Raw genomic sequence first — 21,244 nt, forward strand, 5'->3', positions numbered from 1 at the left:
TTTAGCATCTGAAAACGAATACATCATTTATCCCAGAGGGTCCAGGGAATAAATCTACATAACAGATCTTTTGGTTACGCTTTCCAAACAGCCAATTTAACGCAAATCGCACTGTCCCATCTAAGTGAAAAAAATGACATCTTTCTAACAAAAAGAGCCTAAGCTCTTTGCACTATGAAAAAGACATGCTGGAAAACTTACTTTGTTGTTGCATACTCATGTACAGTCACGAGTACACTATAGGGTACAGAAAAAGAGTACAGAATACATAGTGTACAGAGTAGAGAAGCAGTTTAGAGGAATCACCCCAGCCTAGTTATATGGCAAAAGCTTTTGTAATGTTAGAGGTCTTAGAGACTAAATCCTCACTGGTCATAGAGGTTATACGTTTATACATATAAATGAAAGATAATTGGATTAATCATAGAATCACAAAATGGCTTGGATAGGAAGGGATCTCTCGAAGCCCACCCACCTCCAACCTCTCGCCACAGGCAGGGCTGCCCCCCACCAGCTCAGCTGCCCAGGGCCCCATCCAACCTGGCCTTGAGCGCCTCCAGGGATGGGGCACCACAGCTTCTCTGGGCAGCTGTGCCAGCGCCTCACCGCCCTCTGAGTAGAGAATTTTTTTCTAACATCTCATCTAAATTTCCCCTCATTTAATTTAAAGACATTCCCCCTTGTCTTATCACTAGTAGACTGTAAAAAGCACTGGCGATATGTATGGGTATGTAAGTATGCACACATAAACACTCAAACATGCATAATCAGTTTTTTGTGTTTTTTTTTTTTTTAAATTGAAGTAAAGAATATACGTAAGCCACTTCAAACATATAAAAGACTTTCTTTGGCTTTTGCATGAGACCATCTCCATTGAACTAAATCTGAGGAAAAAACATTCCCTACTTGAAGGGAGAATATAAACAGGAGGGGGAACGATTGTTCACGAGGGTGGATGGAGACAGGACAAGGGGGAATGGTTTTAAACTGAGACAGGAGATTGAGGTTAGACATTAGGAGGAAGTTTTTCACACAGAGGGTGGTGACGCACTGGAACAGGTTGCCCAGAGAGGTTGTGGATGCCCCATCTCTGGAGGCATTCAAGGCCAGGCTGGATGTGGCTTTGGGCAGCCTGGTCTAGTGGTTGGCGACCCTGCACTCAGCAGGGGGGTTGAAACTCAATGATCTTTGAGATCCTTTTCAACCCAGGCCATTCTATGATTCTTATTCCCTGTCTCATTTGCTAATTTATTTATTTATTTATTTTTGCAAAGGTTCAGCGTTATTAATAAGGAAGTTTGCCTTTAACTGTAACACACTATGGCATCTCTTCCTACCTCAGGAGTAACTGATGTGAAAACTGACTGCAAAAAGAAGACAGAGTGCTCTGCAGAGAGCTAAGCATAAATTCAAGGTACCTTTGGAATTTCACAGGGAAAGCATCTATCCCCAAAGCATTCCCTAATCTGCGTTTCTAATTGCTTTTAATAATAAAGCACCTATGTATTTATTTAAATCTGCAGTAATCTCTGGTAATAATACTTTCACAAGGAGAGAACCAAAGCATCCAAGGAACAGTTCATGTTCAATTTATTCAGAACAGAGTAATTCTAAGGAATGCCCCATCAGTATTTTTGACAAGCATACCTGACTTACAGTTCCAGTGTAAGATGTCCAGGTACCAGTCTTCTTTCTAAGACAGTACACTCCCAAATTGCTCTTTTTTCTTTTTTAAATTCTATACCAAGGAATCTTTCTTGAACCAAAGCTGAGTCAAATCTTTCTGAGTGCGTTTTCTTTTTTTAAACTTCTCCTTATAATTAATAAGAGACTGCAACAAATCTGGAGATGGAGCTGTGTCACAGTAGAAATCATATTATCTACTTTCTCTCAAGGGTCATTATGTTTTCTTCACATTCCCTCTACTTGTCAGAAGTGAAATTAATAATTTTGCCCCTCAGGTTCGCTTTAAGATGGTGAAGGTTCATTTGTCTGAAAGAGCAGGTTAATTTCTTCCTCTGCAAATGTTTTGAAATGGGAATTTAACAAAGTGAGGAAGTAAGTCTCCATTTATATGACTGCTTTTCACATGACCGAAGACCATCCTATCTAACACTTTATTTATAAACACCCAGTTTCCACCCCTATACTAAACCAGATATAATTCTCAGGAAAATAAAACCTAAATGCTCTTCCACATTGTAATGAGCAGCTCCTCAAAACAACCCAAGCTGACAGTTAGGTTTCACACTCTGTCTTTTACCATCACTGGAATTTGTGCTCCTACTGTAGTCCAGCACGCATCTTAGAGAGGGTCAACAGATCCAGGTCTATTTGGGAGCTTTCCTGTCCTCTTCCTACCAGTGCACCTCCCTTCAAGGTGGGGCTGGAAAATGACGTATTCCTCCAACAAGACCTCTGGATGTTGCAAATGAAGCAAAAATATGTACTTTGAGACTGATGAAGACGCGAAAGTGCAGGGATTAGTACTTTCTACATAGCATCAGCTAGCTAGCTTGCTTGCTGATGTTACAAAATGCATTTGTGTGCACAAGCAGAAGATTCACGGAACAGAAGAACTGTCCTAGGATCAGCCATGCAAAGGAAAGACCCTCTTGTCATGAAAGGGCAGACACCCTGACAACATTTTATTTTCTAAAAGGAAATGTATATTGTTCCCTATCACTTGTAAACACAAAACTGAACACAAACTAAAGGCTCTATAATAAAAAAAAATTTATCACGCTGTACCTCACTCTTCATACAGAGTTGGGGAAGAATAGGAATACAGCATAGCTCTTGTGATACATCCCTGCTTGAGAAAGCAGAGTCCAGGGGAATTTAATAGATGCCATGGTAGCAACTTCTATTCCTCGAGTTTGGCAGAAACACAAAATCACTGAATGGTTGGGTTGGAAGCCTAGCTATCTGTGGAGTCCAGAACTGGACCCAGCACTCCAGGTGCGGTCACACCAGTGCTGAGTGGAGAAGAAAGGTCACCTCTCCTGATTTCCTGGCAATGCTTTGCCTAGTGAAGCCCAGGACACCATTAGCTTTCTTAGCAGCAAGGGTACATTGCTTGTGTGTGTTCAACCTGGTGTCCACCACAGCTTTTTCCGTTCAACTGCTCTCAAGCCAGCCAGCCCCAGCACATACTGAAGCCTGGGACTATTTCTCCCCACCCAGGTGCAGAATTTGGCACTTCCCCTCACTGAACTTCATATGACTTCTGCCAAGCTATTTCTCCAGCCTGTCCAGGTCCCTCTGGATGGCAGCACAGCCCTCTGGTGCATCAGCCTCTCCTCCCAGTTTCGTGTTATCTGCGCTTGCTGAGGGTGTGCTGTGGTTTGCCCTGCTGTTCAGATCTTTAATGGAAATGTTAAACAGAACTGGACCAAGTATTAACCCCTCGAGTACTCTGCTATTTACTGGCCTCCAACTAGACCTCATGTCACTGATCAACACCCTCTGGACCTAGTAATTCAGCAAGTTTTCAATCCATCTCTCTGTCTGCCCATCCAGTGCATGCATCAACAAATTCTCCAAGAGGAATTTATGGGAGGCTGTGCTGAAAATCATCTGGAAGAGAAGGCAGACAATATCCACTGTCCTCTCCCCATCAACCCCGTCAGTCATTTCATCACAGAAGGCAATCAGATTCATCAAGCACGAATTTCCCTTTGTGAATCCATACTGACTTCTGCCAATCACCTTTTTGTCTTTGTGTGTTTGGAATTCATTTTCAGGAGTAACTGCTTCATCGACTTCCCAGGAATCAAGGTGAGCCTGACCAGAATACAGTTCCCTGGGTCCTCCTTCTCCTTTCTGAAAACAGGAATGGCTTTTGACGCAGCTGCATTTGCTGTAGTTTACAGAAGTTTTTTTTGCTTTTACGTATTTAAAGGACTCCTAGAGGGCAATTTTAGACTGAAGCAAAGAGGAGAACTGGATTAAAATTGATTTTTTATGGGAAGAATTTGGATTATTGTTTTCTTGACCAAAATATCCACTAACACAAGGGGAAAGCTGCACTTTAAGACAAAAAGAGAAATCAGCTCAGTAAAGAACAACTTGCATGTTTGTTTCCAGGCAAGTGGCTGTCAAAGAAGAACTCTCTTACAGTAGTCAAAGCTGGACAATGTTTTTGTCTTTTTATTAGGGCCCTTTCAAAGAAGAACTAAGGGACTACTGACATAGAGACATGAACATACATCCAAGTAGTTAATATTTTCTAGGAATTTAGTCAAAATTTATCAGCTTATCTTCTCAAAATCCAAAAACTGATTCACCTCCCCCCACACTGCAGAAAATTCAATACTAGCTTTTACCCTTCTAAGAAAATGGACCTTATATGGCAGTCATTTGTATATCAGAAACAAATTAGAAAAAAAGGATGACGCAGTAGCTATTTTTTATTTCAAATTTATTTTGTAATAGGAAACAATAGAAGAAATGTAATTTTCTTTTGTAATAAGAAATAATTGAAGAAATGGAAGTGAAGTATGGAGTTTGTTATGATAAATCAACGCAACTTCCTGTTAAAGTTTATTATAGAATCAGTTTGGAATGATGACTTTAGAAATACCTGAACTTTTCCATGGGAAAGGACATGGGGTGATATCTTCTACCCTCCTCCTCAGGGTTCAGGTGCCTACGATCTGAGGTCTAGCTCAGATACAACACAGCTGTACAACCTTGATTCATACTTCTAAGGAAATTGTTGATTTTTGTAGAAAAGCACTTGCAGCATAACTTCCAGTTGAATTCTCTCATGATCATAAAGCTAAGCAATCTTAAGACTTCATTATATGCCAGAAAAAAACTCAGCTTGTTCACAGGCAAACCCCTAACATATATGAATAAGAAGGGGTAATTTGTTTCCCAGTGACACAAAGATCCTTCCTCTTCTCTTGAGACAAAAAGATCAAAAGATTCAAAGAAGCATGCAAAGACTGCAAAAGGTAGCCCCCATTTCAACCTTGTAAAACTGTTTTTAGGAAGGAACTCATCTTCTCCAATAGTGATATGAAAAGTGGAAGGGCATGGAAATCAGCACTATGTACCACTGAGATTCAAGACAGGCCACTGCATGAACACTGACAAAGGGAGAGACTAAATGTAAAATTAATGACAAAAATGGGAGTAAGATATGAGGATGCAAGATGGGGAAGAACAACTACTAAAATGACTGAGTATTCAGAATCTCATACTTTAGGGCTTGAGGACCATTCACTTTGTAGGACATGGCAAGTGCTTCTTCCCACAGGGCTGGAAAAACAGAGTGTCATAGAGTGCTAGCTGGCAGATGTGCGTGCAAGAGCTTGTTGAATTTGCCGGCAGGTTCAAGATAGCTGTCAGTCTGTAATGCTTGGATAACAATATTTTTGGCTGTTTCAACCTGATGCAGTTAGGGAGTGTATGACAGCAAAGCAATGTATAAATTGTACAGATTCCCTGAAATGTCGGGCTAGAGGGAGATTGAGAGTTTGTGCCTTGCCTTTGAATCAAGCTACAGCTTTCAACAGTGAACCTATGCTGTCTATGCAAATGCTGTATTTCCCCTAGAGTTTACTAACAGGCTTCAGACCTTATATGCTCCTAAGTTATGCACCCCTTTTAGCACTGAACAAGAGAAAACAGGGAACTCAATGTTCCCAAGTAAAACTAGGGTGGTTGTTCTGGTCCATGACTGATTATTTTCAGGGTCTGGTAAGAGGAGATGAGCTTTTCACTGATCAGCGGGAAGAGAAGGCTCATTCCATCAGTGAGCACTTTGGCACATGCAGATGGTTTCACTATGTCAGGGGAAGCACGATGGCAGCAGGGGCAGCACAGAAGTAGGTATGTAATCTTGGCACCTAGAAAAATTCCTCCCCTGGAGCCAAAGCAGTAAGACATAAAAAACCCAACACAATATTTAGAAGTGGGAGTTAAAAGAGTTCCACTGCTCTGTTCTTCCAGATGTAACAAGTCTTCTAGGAGTAACAATTTACACCTGACCTGCAGCAGTGATTCAAGCGCTCTGGAGAACTGGGAGTAACAGCCTTCCTACCTAGGTAAGAGGGCAGAAGAGACAGCAAAAGGAACAATGTTAATTAAAATATTGTCGTTACTTCCTTGTACACATTGAGCATGTGTGAATTCTCTGCCTGGAAAACCACTGGTTACATTGACAGCAGTTCCTTTTCCAAGTCCTTCAGAATAATAATTGTATCCTAGCACAGTGAAGTAGAGTTCTGACTGCTAAACATAATTTAGGAATATGAGGGTAGTCTGTCAGAAGTTTCTTTCATGGCAGATTACTATTATTACTGCTCTTTTCTTAAATTCCTCTAGAGTTCTCTGGTTTAGGAAAGAAAAAGATGCTCATTTGTAGGATTACTCCAAAATGTCACAGTGAAAAAAAGAAACATAATTGACGAAAAAGAAAAAGGCAACAGTTTTCTCTATGAGGCCTTAAAAAACTCCTTTCTTTAGGAAGAGAGGTTTTTTGTTGTTGTTGTTGTTGGTTTTGTTTTGTTTTGTTTTTTAAGCTGCATCTGTTCACCAGCATTCAAGGAATGGTCCAGCCCAACAATTCATCACTCAGTAGTGAAGCTGTATAAAAAGAGGCCATAGTGAAACTTTTCCAGATCTCCCAGAAGGCGGTTTTCATTGGGCACTGTCTCACCTACAAAGTGCAGGTCACATACTTGATCAAGATTTTCTTCAAACAGTGCATGTCTAAGGCAAAGCATGTTGCAAAGCACAGAAATAAATAATTCTACCCATGGAATTGTTGATATGGAAAAGAATCATAAAATCACCTCCAAGATCATCCAGTCCAATTGCCCACCTACCACCAATATTTCCCCACTAAACCATGTCCCTTAGTACAACATCTAAACATACCTTGAACACCTCCAGAACAAAGGATAAGGTACAAAACACATTTTATCTTATTAATTCTTTACATTGCTAGTTAGGTTTTATTATCATAGAATCACAGAATGGTTTGGGCTGGAAGGGACCTTTAAGATCATCTAGTTCCAACCCCCTGCTACAGGCAGGGACACCTCCCCCTAGACCAGGTTGCTCAAAGCCCCATCCAGCCTGGCCCTGAGTGCTTCCAGGGAGGGGGCACCCACAACCTCTCTGGGCAACCTGCTCCAATGTCTCAGCACCCTCCATCACCACCTTATGGATGGTTCCACTGATTTGAGGTCAGATTTAGAGAAGATTTGGTTCTGTATTTTTTCAGGCACATGAGGATTCACTATATATTGCAGTAATGGATAACAACTTTTCTTTTTATTTTGGTAACTACTGACTTTCAGATTGTCAAACTTACTACATCCCATGTGGCAGAGCAACTGTTGGCTCTGAGCTTAAATACAGGGAATATCTTCAGTTCAAACATTTGTGCAGCCATTTAGCTGCTTTCAATGGTGGGTGAGCATGGTCTGCAGCAGTGAAAGCACTGAGAGTCTGACACTGAGCTAGCAGACTGATTCCTCACATAATGGTGTCTGAAGTGCAAAGAACTCTAACTGGGGTCTACTATTTTGTAATTATCATTTTATAAATATACTAGAGTGAAAATGCATATCAGAGTAATTAAGATACAGCGTGCAATGGCAGTGTTCTCTCATATAGCTCCTGAATTCCTCATTTTTTTCTCCTTCTTCCTATCTTCTCCCTGCATCTTTCTCATCCCATTTTTTTTTTTACTCTCCTAGGTTCGTAACACCATATGAGACAACTGTGGGAAGAGAGAGCTTTGAACACAGTGATTCAAAATCCAGGCAATCAGGGGATGCCTTGGTTTCAGACCCTGCATCTGGGGGGGGGGGGGTGAAAAAAAAAGACTTTTTTTTCTAAGCGTCATTCAAATGTAGTTTACAATGGTGAAAAAAACAATTAACCCCCTTTTTTTCAAACCTGCACTCCACATTCCAGGTTAAATCTAAATCAGAGCGGAATGTAATTCCTCAGCCTTCCTGAACATTATACTGAAAGAGCACTTACATTTATATTACATTTCATCAGAAAGAAGAAAAGCACTTCAGAAAGTACGTAACTGCTCCACTGAGGGCAATGCAGGCAAATCTGGAGAGATGGTTTTTCTTCATTTTCTTTGCATTCTAATTATCGATGCTTTTATTTACTGAAGTTACAGATAGGACTTGTCTATTACAAGCTCTGAAATCTCATTTCACTAAAATGAAAACATGTTTCAAATGCTTTGGAGAACTATTAAGATTATTGAATGTCTAGCATACTGCTTCAAGTCTCAGAGTGGTTCACTAGACCCCTGGGGAACAGACAAGCAGCATACAATTATCACAGTAATTAAAAAGGTGCAATGACTCTTCTCTTAAAGACTCCTGTTTTATTAATTCTATGGTATGCTTTAGAGACTGGCATTATTTTACTCCTACCCAGCTTAATTATACCTTCATTAGTTTATCAGCATCTCTTTTTAACCCCTCGGGCCAGTTATTAGCATGTCACTTGCTAACAGTTAACCAATAACCACTACACCTTCAAAGCAGTATCTTCTGCTATAAAAAAGCCAATTTGTAGAGACTGTTTTAATACCGTCTTCCAATTTAAATTTTCCAGCCAGACATCGCTTTCTGCTTTTAATTTAAGAGGGCTACTGTTTAGGTTAATGAAAACACAAATAATGCTGATGTATTACAAGACTTTACCAGGTAATAAAATACTTCCAGTACATATTGTTTTACGAGACGGAATGCACGTTTTAATACTCAACAGTATGTACCACTGCAGTGAATAGAAAGCATATGATGCTCTTAAATACAGCTAAAATTCTGGATTTCTTTCTCTGTACTGGGTCTCACTGGGATGGAGTTAGTTTGCTTGCCTGGCCTTGAGGCTTTCTATTTTTCCCACTTCTCCCCTGCAGTGAATAGGCTGGGGGTGGGCAGGAGGGGACGCAGCTGGGACAGCTGACCTAAACCCAAAAAAGGGATATTCCACACTGTGTGATGCCATGGTTAGCAACAAAAGTTCCATGAAAGGAGGAGGAAGGGAGGATGCCCATATGGGATTACGCAGTTTGTTTTCCCAAGTAACCATCAAGTGGGCCAAGCCCCCCTTTTTTTTCTCCAGAGAGTAACTAAGTGTGTGACTACTGATGTGAAATAGTGAATACATATCTTATTTGCCTTCCTTGCACACACAGCTTCTGCTTCACCTATCAGACTGCTTTTATGTCAACCCCCAAGTCTTCTTGCCCCCTTCTATTTTCTCCCTGTCTGTAACAGAAGTGGTGGAGCAAGCAGCCGTGGGGGTGCTTGGCTGCTGACCACTATCTCTATACCTTTAGTGCAAACACGCTCACGTGCACAGCACCCATTGTTACAGAACCTCACCATATAAGAGGATAATCAAACTATGAGGAAAAACTGGCTTAATTTTAGAATACATGAAGCACATCAGTACTAAATATATACATCGCTTGTGCAGACAGATAATTTTACATTACTGTGAAAGGCATAGCGACCTAGAAATGCTCCTGAAGGGTATTCTAATTAATTTTTATGCCCCAGTTTTGACTAAACTGTTGTTACCTTAGTCTAATAAAGAAAGTCTGACAAATAGTAAAGTTAGCTACGTTCTATTGCCTTATAGTATTTTTCATTAAATACTGCTTTCCAACATTGAAAGGAAGAAAGAAACCACAAAGAATATCACAGTTAGCACTTATGTAAGCTTGCATCTTCAAAGCTGGGATTCTGACAGCAACCACTTTTCACTCCATATTTGGCATCACACCAATCAGTTCAACTGAAATGACATTCAGCCACGGGTAGATGGCCAAGTGACTTTATGAACTGTAACTTTACTTCCATATGCCATGGAAACACCTCACTGTTTAAACACATAAATTTTCCTAGTACCATTTAAAAGACAAGGAACACCCATCAGTGTTCTTTAAAATATTAGGATCAATAAGCTAATATCATTTGCTCAGTCACATTTCTTCTAGATATACTTCTGACTATTTCCTACCAATTTTACAGCAGCAGAAAAGATGATTCAAAATACTGGAGAAAAACACTAATGACAAAAAAATCCAGGACACAATATACTTGCTTATTTTGGAGCAGCTGAATCTCAATATCACCTCCACTCTTTCCTTGTGGTTTTTTTTTCATATAATAGGTGTTCTTTGTATCTTTCTAAAGTCAGAGGTCAGCACTCTTAATTATAACATCCAAAAGAGAAGCCAAGACAGCTACGCAAAACAACAGATCACACCATCTTATTCAATGACAAGACATGATGTCAGTCACTCAAGAAAGCAATCCCCTGCTAAAATTCATCTGCTAATTGAGACATAACCTTTGCTGTTACAGAAGATCTCTTTCCACTTTACCTACAAGTTTAATAAACTTGACATTGAAAAAGAGAAAAATAAACTTTATTCAAAATAAACAAAACTGTTCTCAAGCTTCAGACAGTAGCCAAAAAAAAAGGGGGGGGGGGGAATTAATAATAATAATAAAGAGAAACTAACCTGACTTCCCAAACATACACTAACAAGAGCAGAGAGTAATAAAAGGGAAAATGTTCAATGAAATACTGCATACCTAACAGTAAAAGTTGCTCCCTACAGCACTCTACTCTGATCACTTTAAGGCATAAACAAGTATGATTTAATCTATCAAATATTGTGGTACTGAAGGTTTATTTCAAAGTCATCCTAGCTGTCAAAAGCTAAGATGTTACACTTAGAAGAGTTCAGCCTTATTTCCTGCAGCTGGTTTAACATTGATAGTAAATGCTACTAGTAAAATAACTTAAGTTTTCAACTCCAGAGCAATGCTCATGACTTTCCAGTCACTTCTGAGTACTCACCAGCACATTTCGTTCTTGTTTTGAGAGCTGGCCCGGGAGATCCAGTTCCTCCTTCACCTGGTCTTGTAAGTAACACACTGATCTCATATTCTGTGTCAGGATCCAGGTGCCCAATCTTATAGCTTGTGGAGTCCACAGGTTGTATGTCATACCAGCTTCCACTTGAAGTTCGATACTCAACTTCCCTTTGAATAATGGGTCCGTCTCCATTGATGGAATTGGCATTCAACTGTATCCACAAGTAAGTTGCACCAACTGAGGACAGCTGTGGTGGAGCAATGGGAACTGGTGGCTCTAAAGCATAAAGTCACAAAAAGCAGCTATGATTATACAGGTATTTTTTTCTAGCTTCTAAAACACTCAAACAAACAATGGATTTCATACTATGTCAGAGCTGAAGCCTGCATAAAAAATGCAGATATGAAGGAATTATTACTACAGATTATCCTGTTTTCCATAAATTCCAATATGCAAAGTCTTCTCCTTAGGCACTTAGAGATTTCAACTTGAAGCTTATGATCTATGCTGCATAACTTCATACTGCGTGTGACTTGAGTTCTCCTATTCACTTGACATTAAATGGAATCCTTTAACTTTCAATTTAAAATGAAAGCCGATCTCATGTTTCCTAATCAAAATACAATTCTTACTGGATGTTAATATAATGCCTAGTCAAAAACAATATTTTTAAGTTAAAAATCATATTTTAGTCTATTCTTAAACATAACAGTGACTTCTGCCTGAAAACATAATTAATTATTTTCATTATTTTTCATGGACTGCAATACCCAGTCTTCCGAATTCTGAGTAAGCAGAATAAATACAGTATTTTTTAAGTTCTATACCCTGGTTAAGCAGAAAGAGCTTCTAAATGAGAGCTGGGGGAATTCTCAAGTCTACTATTTCATGTAATGGCTTATTTCCACTAACACACAGAAGCAACATTCTGTCTCACTAAGGAAGCGTAGATGTGATCTCAAGATAGTTTGCATACTAAAGACCTTAAAAGTGAGTAAGATTTTTAAACTTCTTTTTACTTATTATATGATGGACATTTTATTTCAAATTAAGACTACAGAAATAATTTGCAGGCATCATCTCTTTTTAAAGCTACATAACACATTCATTTTTTTCCTGCTGATTAACCACAGAATTACTCTGCTGTTTCAAGCATCACATCCGCATGAAATTCCCTTTCCCACTGGTTAAATACACTCAAGTACAATGAAACCAAGCAGCTGAAAGAAGGCAGTGTTTGATCCAATATTCTTAACATATCTATCAGCAAACACTGTCACCTTCTTAAGGCTACACAGAATACTTAATGAAAGCAGAACATTTGTCTTCCCTAAGCTGTAGATTCAGATTTATCCTCTTCTGCTAACCATCTCCCCAAGAGTTGAGATATAGGTAGTCAAACAGAAAAGATGATCAATGTATATATTTCATTATTTTCCCAAGAACTTTGAAGCCAGATTTAAAGCAAAGAACATAAAAGAATGAAGCACTGGGGAGAAAGGAACTCTGGAAATAAGTATTAATATTTCCTGAGAAATAGCAGAATTGCTATTTTAACAAACTCGTAATCACCCTACAGATGCCACTTTCTTCTTTTTTTTTTTTTTTCCCCACATACAGAAAGAGCACTCAACTCACAGAGCACCAAGTATACTGAAGATCACCTACCATCTCCACAGAACAGTGGCGTTTCTAATTAGCACTGTACACTTTTACATAAACTTTAATCTGGACAATCTGCTACTAACTGCTGAAATATGACATCACAAAGTTGCAAACACAGGTGTTTACACCATACATTTTCATATTAATAAAACTGATTACCATGATGAAGAACACAATACAATTGGCAACAATCTGGAACGTTACCAAAGACGCCTACTAATTAATACTGACTGGAATAGATATAATGATGGATTAAATACATTCCAGTGCATACAAGCAAAAGGAATATTGTTTACATTTTCAGATCACTAAGGAAAACACTGTTACAAGTCAGTAGCAATGCATGGCAAACCAATGCCAGTTTTTGCTTCAACACATACTGCAGTTTTCTTGAAAACAGGGCTCCTGAAGTATAGAAACGATGGCTTCATATGATGATAGTATGCCTGGAAACCGTTCTGACTTGACACAAAATGATTTAGCATCAATTTAAATCATTAGGCTGTTTTGTGAACCAAGACATGAAATGGAACTTTTATAGAACATCCTAAGGCATTTACTTAGCCATGCTGAAAGAACAGTTAATTACTTTCAAGTTTCAAATGCTACTAAAGGCTGCTGAAGTTCCATTCAAAATGCGAACTCAGGAGTTAGGTCGCTAAGGTTAGTGGTTACACCAATTCACTCCAAGTAATGCAAGTACTTGCAGTAGTATTTTATCATCTTTTTGTCCCTTGGGGCATATTTTCCATTCCTTTGTGGCCAAAGAGCAAAAGGTTAATTCAAGCTGTGTGATTCCAGCAAAGCCTGCGTACGGTACAGTTTATTTAATACTAGAAGTGTAGTTTAATACTACAAGTAGTCCTTCTATTGGAGATCAAAGTTACGCAGAATGAACCTTTAACTATAAATAGGATGCTCCTCATCAAGTGACAGGTTAAAAACATGACCATACACTTTTATACAAACTGTGTACTATCAAATACAAAAAGCAGGTTCTTCCTTCAGTCAGAATTACTATTATTTTTTTTAGGATCCTGAGAAATTTTTATCACTTAGCCAGGTAAAGTACCAGAATGCATCAGCACCACCTTTAACTGAAAGCAGTTTCACTGGTGGTCACCAAGGTAGTATCAAATAAATAAAACTGAAAATTCTTTTCCAATTAATACCTTTATAAACATGGTTCGATAGACCTGTCACTCTGTAACCATGTACAATCAGGGAAGGAATTTCAACTGATTGCAGAAGGTAGAAGTTCACAGCAACAGCACTTTAATATGATCATTCAGTTTTAAGAGTTCTTCCTTGTAGATCTCTTTTGTAACATGTCATGGTTTTATGATTTTCGGTTATTGGTACTCCACATCATAACATCATGTAGTGAATGTACCTGGTCCTCAGAAGAGAAGGACTACTACATTCCCCACGGTACTTTGCTCCTCTGTTACCATTTTCCAGCCGGAGGGAAAAGATAAAAGCTCGCAGTATAAAAAACTTGCAGATCACGAGACCTCGTCCCTTTTTCCGCCGTCTCTCATCTTGGCAGCACCTCGCTCTCCAGCCGTCTTATCGTCGGTAGTAGAGTAAGGCCTACCTTGATTTTGGGACATTCTCTCTCTCTGTATTGGATTTATCAGCTTAAATTGTAATTATATTGTATTATAGTGTGTTGTTTTGCATTCCAATATCTTATTTAGTAAATTAGTTTGTTTCTCCTCAGATTGTTGCTGCTGTTCTTTGCTCTCAGGGCCATCTCCTTACCCTTTTCCCCTTTTCCCTTTTCCCGGGGCGTGGACCCGTGGATCCCCCATCCCCTTCGTCACGGAACCGGGCCGAACGCCCGTAAACCGTTGACATAACAGAAATAAATAAAGTCATTCAGTAAAATCCTTTAAAGATAAGTTTTTAAAATAGATATTAATTTAAAAAAAAAAAAGGACATTTATTCATAAGTTTCCATAAATTCAATGCTTTTCACACTTTGGACAGACAAGTAACCTGTTCTTGAATTTTGAAATGAATGTCAACGGGCAAAATCCCTAGTGGAAAGAAAATACTGGCCACTTTAGAAAAAGCCAGACGTCAAAGTCCAATGACTGCAGATGACAAAATGTTTTAGGCAGATCCTTTAACGTCACCCTACATTGATTCCATCAATTACATTAAGTAAGAGAAAAAGACAAAGTCCTATGATAAGGAGCAGCCTCTCTCTTGTACAGAGGACAAAAAACTAAGCCACAGATGCATAGAAACCATTTATTCTTATGCACTTCTACATTAGTTGCAAACATACTTGAAACAGCAGCTCCTTTATTTACATTGCTCCATGCTTTAAATTATACAGAACTTCCAAACATTTTCTACAAGATCCTAACATCTTTGTGCTTTGCAGTTCTTTTAAAATTTTAATAGGAAAGGGAAAGATATCACACTGAGATGCCAGTGGAGATAATGTAAATCTCAGAGCTTTAACTGATTTATAAAACACACAAAAATAGGCATTTATTGTCTGGGGCCCAGAAGAACTCACTTGAAATATGGAAAAATCTACTCTGGTAGTAAGTAGTAGTAACTTTATTTATTTTTGAAGTAAGAAATGCGGAGAATAGAGCCATGCTACATTTGGAGGAAAGAAATATCTATCCTGCAAGCTAATTTTAATTAAACAGTGACTGTTAGAGAATGCCATGATAATCCCACGCAATATTATTTAGCACATTATGAGTACATCATGTAAATGATGGTAAAACAGGACATCAATCATCTCTGATGCTATTTCCACACTAACCACTTACTATCTAATTATAAATCTTATTAAAATAATAATTGTCTTGAAATCAACTAAATCAGCTTTATATATACAACTATACATAGGCAACTACCTATGTAGTTACACTAATCTATATAAGAGCATACAGACTGTGGTGCTTATCTTCTGACCAAGCAAACTATACTGATCCTTTGGAAACAGTGGAGAGCAGTGCCATTTTGCAGCATTTAATTGCAGGGTAACAAGTTCTCCCACTGATAACGCAAAAAAACAGTGATTCTGAGACACCACCATTCTTTGCACACATTTTTTCAAAAAAGTCTTTACGTAACTCCTACCAAAATGTTTAATTATAAAAAATACCAGAATTAAACATTATCTATAAGCAGTATGATGAATAAATCAGTAAATTTTATATTACTCCTTTTCTACTCCTTTTTCTGAGAACATTCCAGATGAAAACTTGACCAGAACTAGTACTCTAATGCTATTAAAATTACTTTTAAATTCGTCATTTAAGAAAATGTCACTGTTATAATTTATTTTGAAACATTATAGAATGTTTTCAGCATCCTTACACAAGACAGTTTGCAGGCACAATCTTGAGCATCCTTATGCAATACAGTTCACAGGTAAACCTGTTTATCTGGACATTAGTAAATACCCTGCAAAACTCTGCATTGTTATTATTCTCCATCCTTAATTAGGCAAAGACTGTTCCTTTCCCCAGACACACTTCTCCCAAACTCTGGTCACCAGTTCTCTGTTTTAAGCTGGCAGCACCTCAGTCTTCACTACACTTACTTCATTCTCATCCACCAACCTGACCAGACCAGTTTGAAGCCATCCACCCTTTCTGTTCTCACATTTGCTCTGCCATTTTTTTTTTTTTTCCTCTCCACACCACGGTCACTAACCCCATATTCCAAATATCTCTGAATTCCCATTCTGGTTTGTTGCTTGTTTACTTAGGCTGCATCTAAAAGCTGTGTCTGCTCCTGTTCTTCTAACCAAGCTTCTCCCTAACATCTGCTGTTCCTTCTTGCACTTCCAGGGCCTTTCCAGCCAGTTCCCTTTTCCACTGGCCTCTGCGTCCATTCTCACTCCTAAACACATATACATGCTTACACACATATGCAAGTATTTACATGCATATATATGCATGGAAAAGTGCTTCTGTTCTACCCCTGGTTTTCTTTCTCTCCTCCTAGTTCTTAGTGCTCATGTTGTCCCAATTTTCATCTACCTCCCTTCTCACTTCAAAACACCTCCTAGTTTGCCATTCTTTTCGGTTCCAGTTCTAACAGCCTCATCAAAGTGTGCAGCTCCTTGCTCTTGCACCACTCATGATCCCACATCATGCACATTTCTGCTTCACAGTACAACTTGAAGGAGGTGGAGGGCTGCACACCAAAAGCATGGGAGTGATAAGCTCCCAGCTCTGGATTCATGTGCCTGGATTCAGCCCAACCCACAGGAGCTCAGATCAGCACCAGCATTTAAATTTCATCCACTGTATCTAAAATGCGGGGGGAGAAGAAAACTCAGAGAAGTATCCATTGCACATATCTAAATTGTTTTTTTTTTGTCTCGTAGATTGTAAGTTGATGACACTTGAAAGAAAGTATTTACAAGAGCTGAAAAACAGAAGTATTCTTGATGCAACAATTGCTCTCCTGAAAAATCCTACGTTCCTGCTTCAAATCCTAGTGTCTTCAATGCTGTCCTATGGAATGTTTGCTAAAATGGCTGAACTGTCTCAACTGTTTTATTTGGACATTTTCTCAAAACCTTCAGGCTGAGACACAAACCCATACTAAAAAATATCAGCCTGAAGTCAGTTTGCCAAAATTATGAGCATCTGAAGGCAGTACTTCATGACAAGTAACAGTAAAAAGAAATCGTAAAAAAAAAAAGGGCATAGGCAAACTGATGGATCCAGCATGAAAGATTCATTAGCAAAAGAGAAAACAGATCTACGGATCTGTGTATATTTAAGGTAGGATAGCGGCCAATACCTCAGATAAGCAATTTCCAACGTTTACTTCCCTTGTCTTTATCTGAAAATGATTTTGCCCTCCAGAATACAGTCTTTGTTCTGCAGGTTCAGATGATCTCCAGTACTGTTCCTGGTGTTAAATCTTTCATTTGAAAAGATGCAGACATTTAAGCTGCCAGCATTACAGATGGCTACTTCTCTATGCCCTCGCTTAAAAATCTAACAAAATTCCCTTTAACCAATTTGACACCTAGGTTTACCTTGTTTGAACTCAATAAGCAGTCTGAACTCTGTAATAATCTGGTGTCTGCTCAGACAGGCTCATTCTGTTCCCCTAAATCCAATCTGTGTTGGATCTGCCCGCTATTAGAAAAATTCAACGCAGGGACTGTATGTAGAAGTCTAATTTACTTCAGCAAATATGTTTAATCAGTTCCACCCTACTATTTTCCTTTTGCTCAATGTTTGATTACTTTTATGTCATCTATTAGATATAAACTGCTGTTTTTTTTTTTACAACAAGTGGGTGATCTGACAAGGCCAATTTCACGTCTCCCATTAGACAAAGTGACATTTCAATCCGATTCTCTGACAAACTTAGATGAGGATACTGTGTAGTTTGAACACATGCACAATGACAAAGCACTTGTCTTTTCAGCCTTTCCTATCAGAACAAACACTTGGGTAAAATTGAAAATCTCCCATTTGGGATTTATTTAAATAGAGCAATCAATACTTTATTTCACCACTCTCTAAAGGGCATACAAGAGAACAGAAACAAGTTTTTAAAAAAATCCTTTTTATTTCCTTCATGTTTAGAGCCCAGCTAATTGTTCACTGACAGGGGTTTTGCTCATTAACTAGACAATATTCATGTTTACAGTTCTTTAATAAGATAACATGGGATTAACTGACAGCTTTTTAATTGCTTTTCCCTCCTCCCCCCCAAAGCAAATAAACCTCGTTAGAACCATATCTGTTCAGGTAAAAAAAAAAAGAAAAAGAAAAAGAAAGAAAGGAACATTTGCCAGCTTCTTATGTATCTATCATCCTCAAAATCAAGAGTTAATTCCTACTCCTTTGTGATTTTGGGTTTGGTTTGCAAGGCCTGATACTAACATTCTTCCTGCTGATTGCAAAAGTTCTCGGACCTGGTCTCCAGTCTGCACAACATCGTGTCAAGACAGAACTGCAAACTTTAAAGAGGTTTACATAAAAAAGCATTCAGAGTCCACTTACAGGAAGTTCCTATTTAGTGAAATTATGCTTACAATGAAGTAGCATGAACATTGTACACAGTTGTAACGCTCTCTACTACGCATATGTTTTTAAGTCTCTACTTACAGGCAAAGACGTTTTGGAAAGAAAAACCTACTTCTCTATTTTCAATTTGTGTTACAAGTTCAGTAACCAAAATGAAAGAGAGCACAATAAATGTGATGAGATTTAGAATAACGTGTCCAGTTCTGAGCTCCCTGGTGCAAAAAAGACAGGGATCTCCCAGGAGGAGTACAGCGGAGGGCCACAAAGATGATGGATGGCCTGGAGCATCTCCTGTACGAGGAAAGGCTGAGTAACCTGGGTCTGCTCAGCCTGGGGAAAAGAAGACTGAGAGGGGGATCTGATAAATGTTCATAAAAATCTAAATGGAGGTGGGAGACAAATGGATGAGGCCAGGCTTTGTGGTGTACAGTGATAGTACAAGGAGTCACAGAGTCCCCTTCTATGGAGATATTCAAAATCCATCTGGACCTTACTGTAGGGTACCTGCTTTAGCAGGGGGGTTGAACTTGATGATCTCCTGAAGTCCCTTCTAAGCCCTGCAATTCTGTGATTCTGTGAGACGAATCTCTAACTTAAAAACACTAGGTTTGACTCTCTTGTCAGCACTGCAATGCAATTCCAGGGAAATTCCACTTAGTCAGCTTAGTTACACCAGTGCAAATGAGAAGAGAATGAGATTCATCATTTCCAACAAAGTGAGGGGAGTAATTACACCACTGTTTCTACACATACTATTATTAAGCCATCAGTAATTCCCAAATAGACTAAGCATTACATGCAATATGGGTATATGTACATTTCTCATTACTTATTGATGGTGATGGTCTAAAAATATATTGCTGCACTGAATTCAATCCATCAGCTTTGAATTCTGCCAACTAACATTGCAGAAAATCTGCTGAAAAAATAAGGAAATACAATTTCTTAATTATACACCATCAGTAAGAAAGCATATTTACTAATTAGCTCCTAGTGCTGCTGTTTCACATCTAAAGGTTTTACAGCACAATGCTTAAAATGGGCCTTTTTAGGTCAGAAGGAATGACCTGCAGGTGCTCTCATAGAAGCTCCAATACAGGCAACAGGGATTACCATAATTACTTTTCCACTCCACAAGTAGTTAATGGGATTACACCCTAAGGCTATCCAATTGCTCAGAGTGCTCAGTGCAAATTTTCTGAAAGAATCTGGATAAACACAAGTGCTTTAATGATATGCTTCATAATTTCATCTACTACACCACAAAAGGAGCACTAATAAATTAAAAAACTCTAAATCAAAGAAACTGGGAGCACTTAACTACTTTGGCTTTCTGCATCTCCTGTCACTGACGCAGTCAATATCTCATCTGTCTCGTTCAGTCTCATTTCTTCCTCTGGTGTGCATTGCTGTAAAGTCTGAAAGATGCTTTATCATTCTTGGTGGGGCGTGTACGTTTCTTTTTTTGCAAATTATTTTCAGTAAGAGAAAAAGACCCTTTAGCCCTTCATCTCACTTTTACTTTGTTAGGCACAGAATGACCAAAAAGGAAAGACACATAGCACAATAATGTGGCTCACCAAAGTACGTGCTGCAAAATACCTTTTTTCTCCAAAAGAACAAAAATAACACTACATTCCTCCAAAATACTAGTATAAAGTAAGAAACAACCAAAATTGAATTAGGAAATTTTTTAGCACTGTTTTCTACAAGCAAGGACGTCTTTACACCCATTCTATTCACATATAAGAGTTTCCTGATGTTTTAAAAAATCTCTCTCCACATGCTGGAATACGTGTATTTTATGTGTTCTCTTTTACCGTAAAGTTTTCAGATTTTGAAGTAAATATAGTTTTTTAAATTCTGCCTCCATGATGGAGGTAAATAGCCAGTATTAGATTCATTTCTTCCAAAAAAAGTCTTGCAGATAAGCTCTTAAAACCAGAAATGGTATCTGAAAGTGCATTTGAGGGAAATATTTAAATCAGCAATCCACAACTAACCAGTTAATTAGCCCTGGTTTCTTCTGTCATTTCCTTGCTCCAGCTAGATAAACTCCTCCAATTTACATGAACAGTCTATTTATTGAACGCCGTATCAGCTGTAACGAACTATGGGTGACACCCTTAGTGAACTAGCAATTGCAGGTTCTTATTCAATACAGAAAGCACCAAATAGTGATCTGATTGTGAAATACCTTTCACTATTAGTTCTGCATAGTTCGATACTCCAACTCCTCCTTCTGTTTGAATCATGCAGCGATAGTTGCCAGCATCCCGCTTCGTGGCATTTACCACATTAAAAAGAGCTACAAATCGTCGAGCATTGAACACCTTTATGTTCTTCAAAGGTGCATCCTTTACGTAAATACCCTAGGCAAAGAAACAAAAATAAAGAACATTGTTAGTCACACTTTAAAAAAAAAATTAAAAAAAATTCTATTTCTCTTAAGCTCCCCAAGAGAGGAGACAAGGTGAAGGCAGAAGCCTGTACTGTTACTTTTACAGATGTTTACACTGGGTAAGACTCTATTGCCTTCCCATGTGAGTTAAAACATTCATCATCAGTGGGCGACCACTCATGTGGAACAGCTGCTTTCAACTCTTTATAGATAAACTAACAGAAAAATTGGAAAGCAATGTAACATTTTACTTGCT

The 21,244-nt window shown here is 38.6% G+C and overlaps 1 protein-coding gene across 14 annotated transcripts in view; it reads right to left on the reverse strand.

The window, feature by feature from the left end:
* PTPRM (protein tyrosine phosphatase, receptor type M) overlaps positions 1-21,244 on the reverse strand; it is a 462,428-nt gene that overhangs the window by 267,912 nt on the left and 173,272 nt on the right. For all 14 annotated transcript variants that reach the window (XM_021385886.1, XM_021385885.1, XM_021385884.1 and 11 more), the window contains 2 exons: positions 20,785-20,959; positions 10,870-11,163 (listed from right to left, as the gene is read on the reverse strand). In XM_021385886.1, the coding sequence (XP_021241561.1) occupies positions 10,870-11,163; positions 20,785-20,959 (469 nt within the window). The remainder of the gene's footprint in view (positions 1-10,869; positions 11,164-20,784; positions 20,960-21,244) is intronic.

The sequence above is a fragment of the Numida meleagris genome, chromosome 2 (genome assembly GCF_002078875.1).
Source record: "Numida meleagris isolate 19003 breed g44 Domestic line chromosome 2, NumMel1.0, whole genome shotgun sequence".
Lineage (NCBI taxonomy): Eukaryota > Metazoa > Chordata > Aves > Galliformes > Numididae > Numida > Numida meleagris.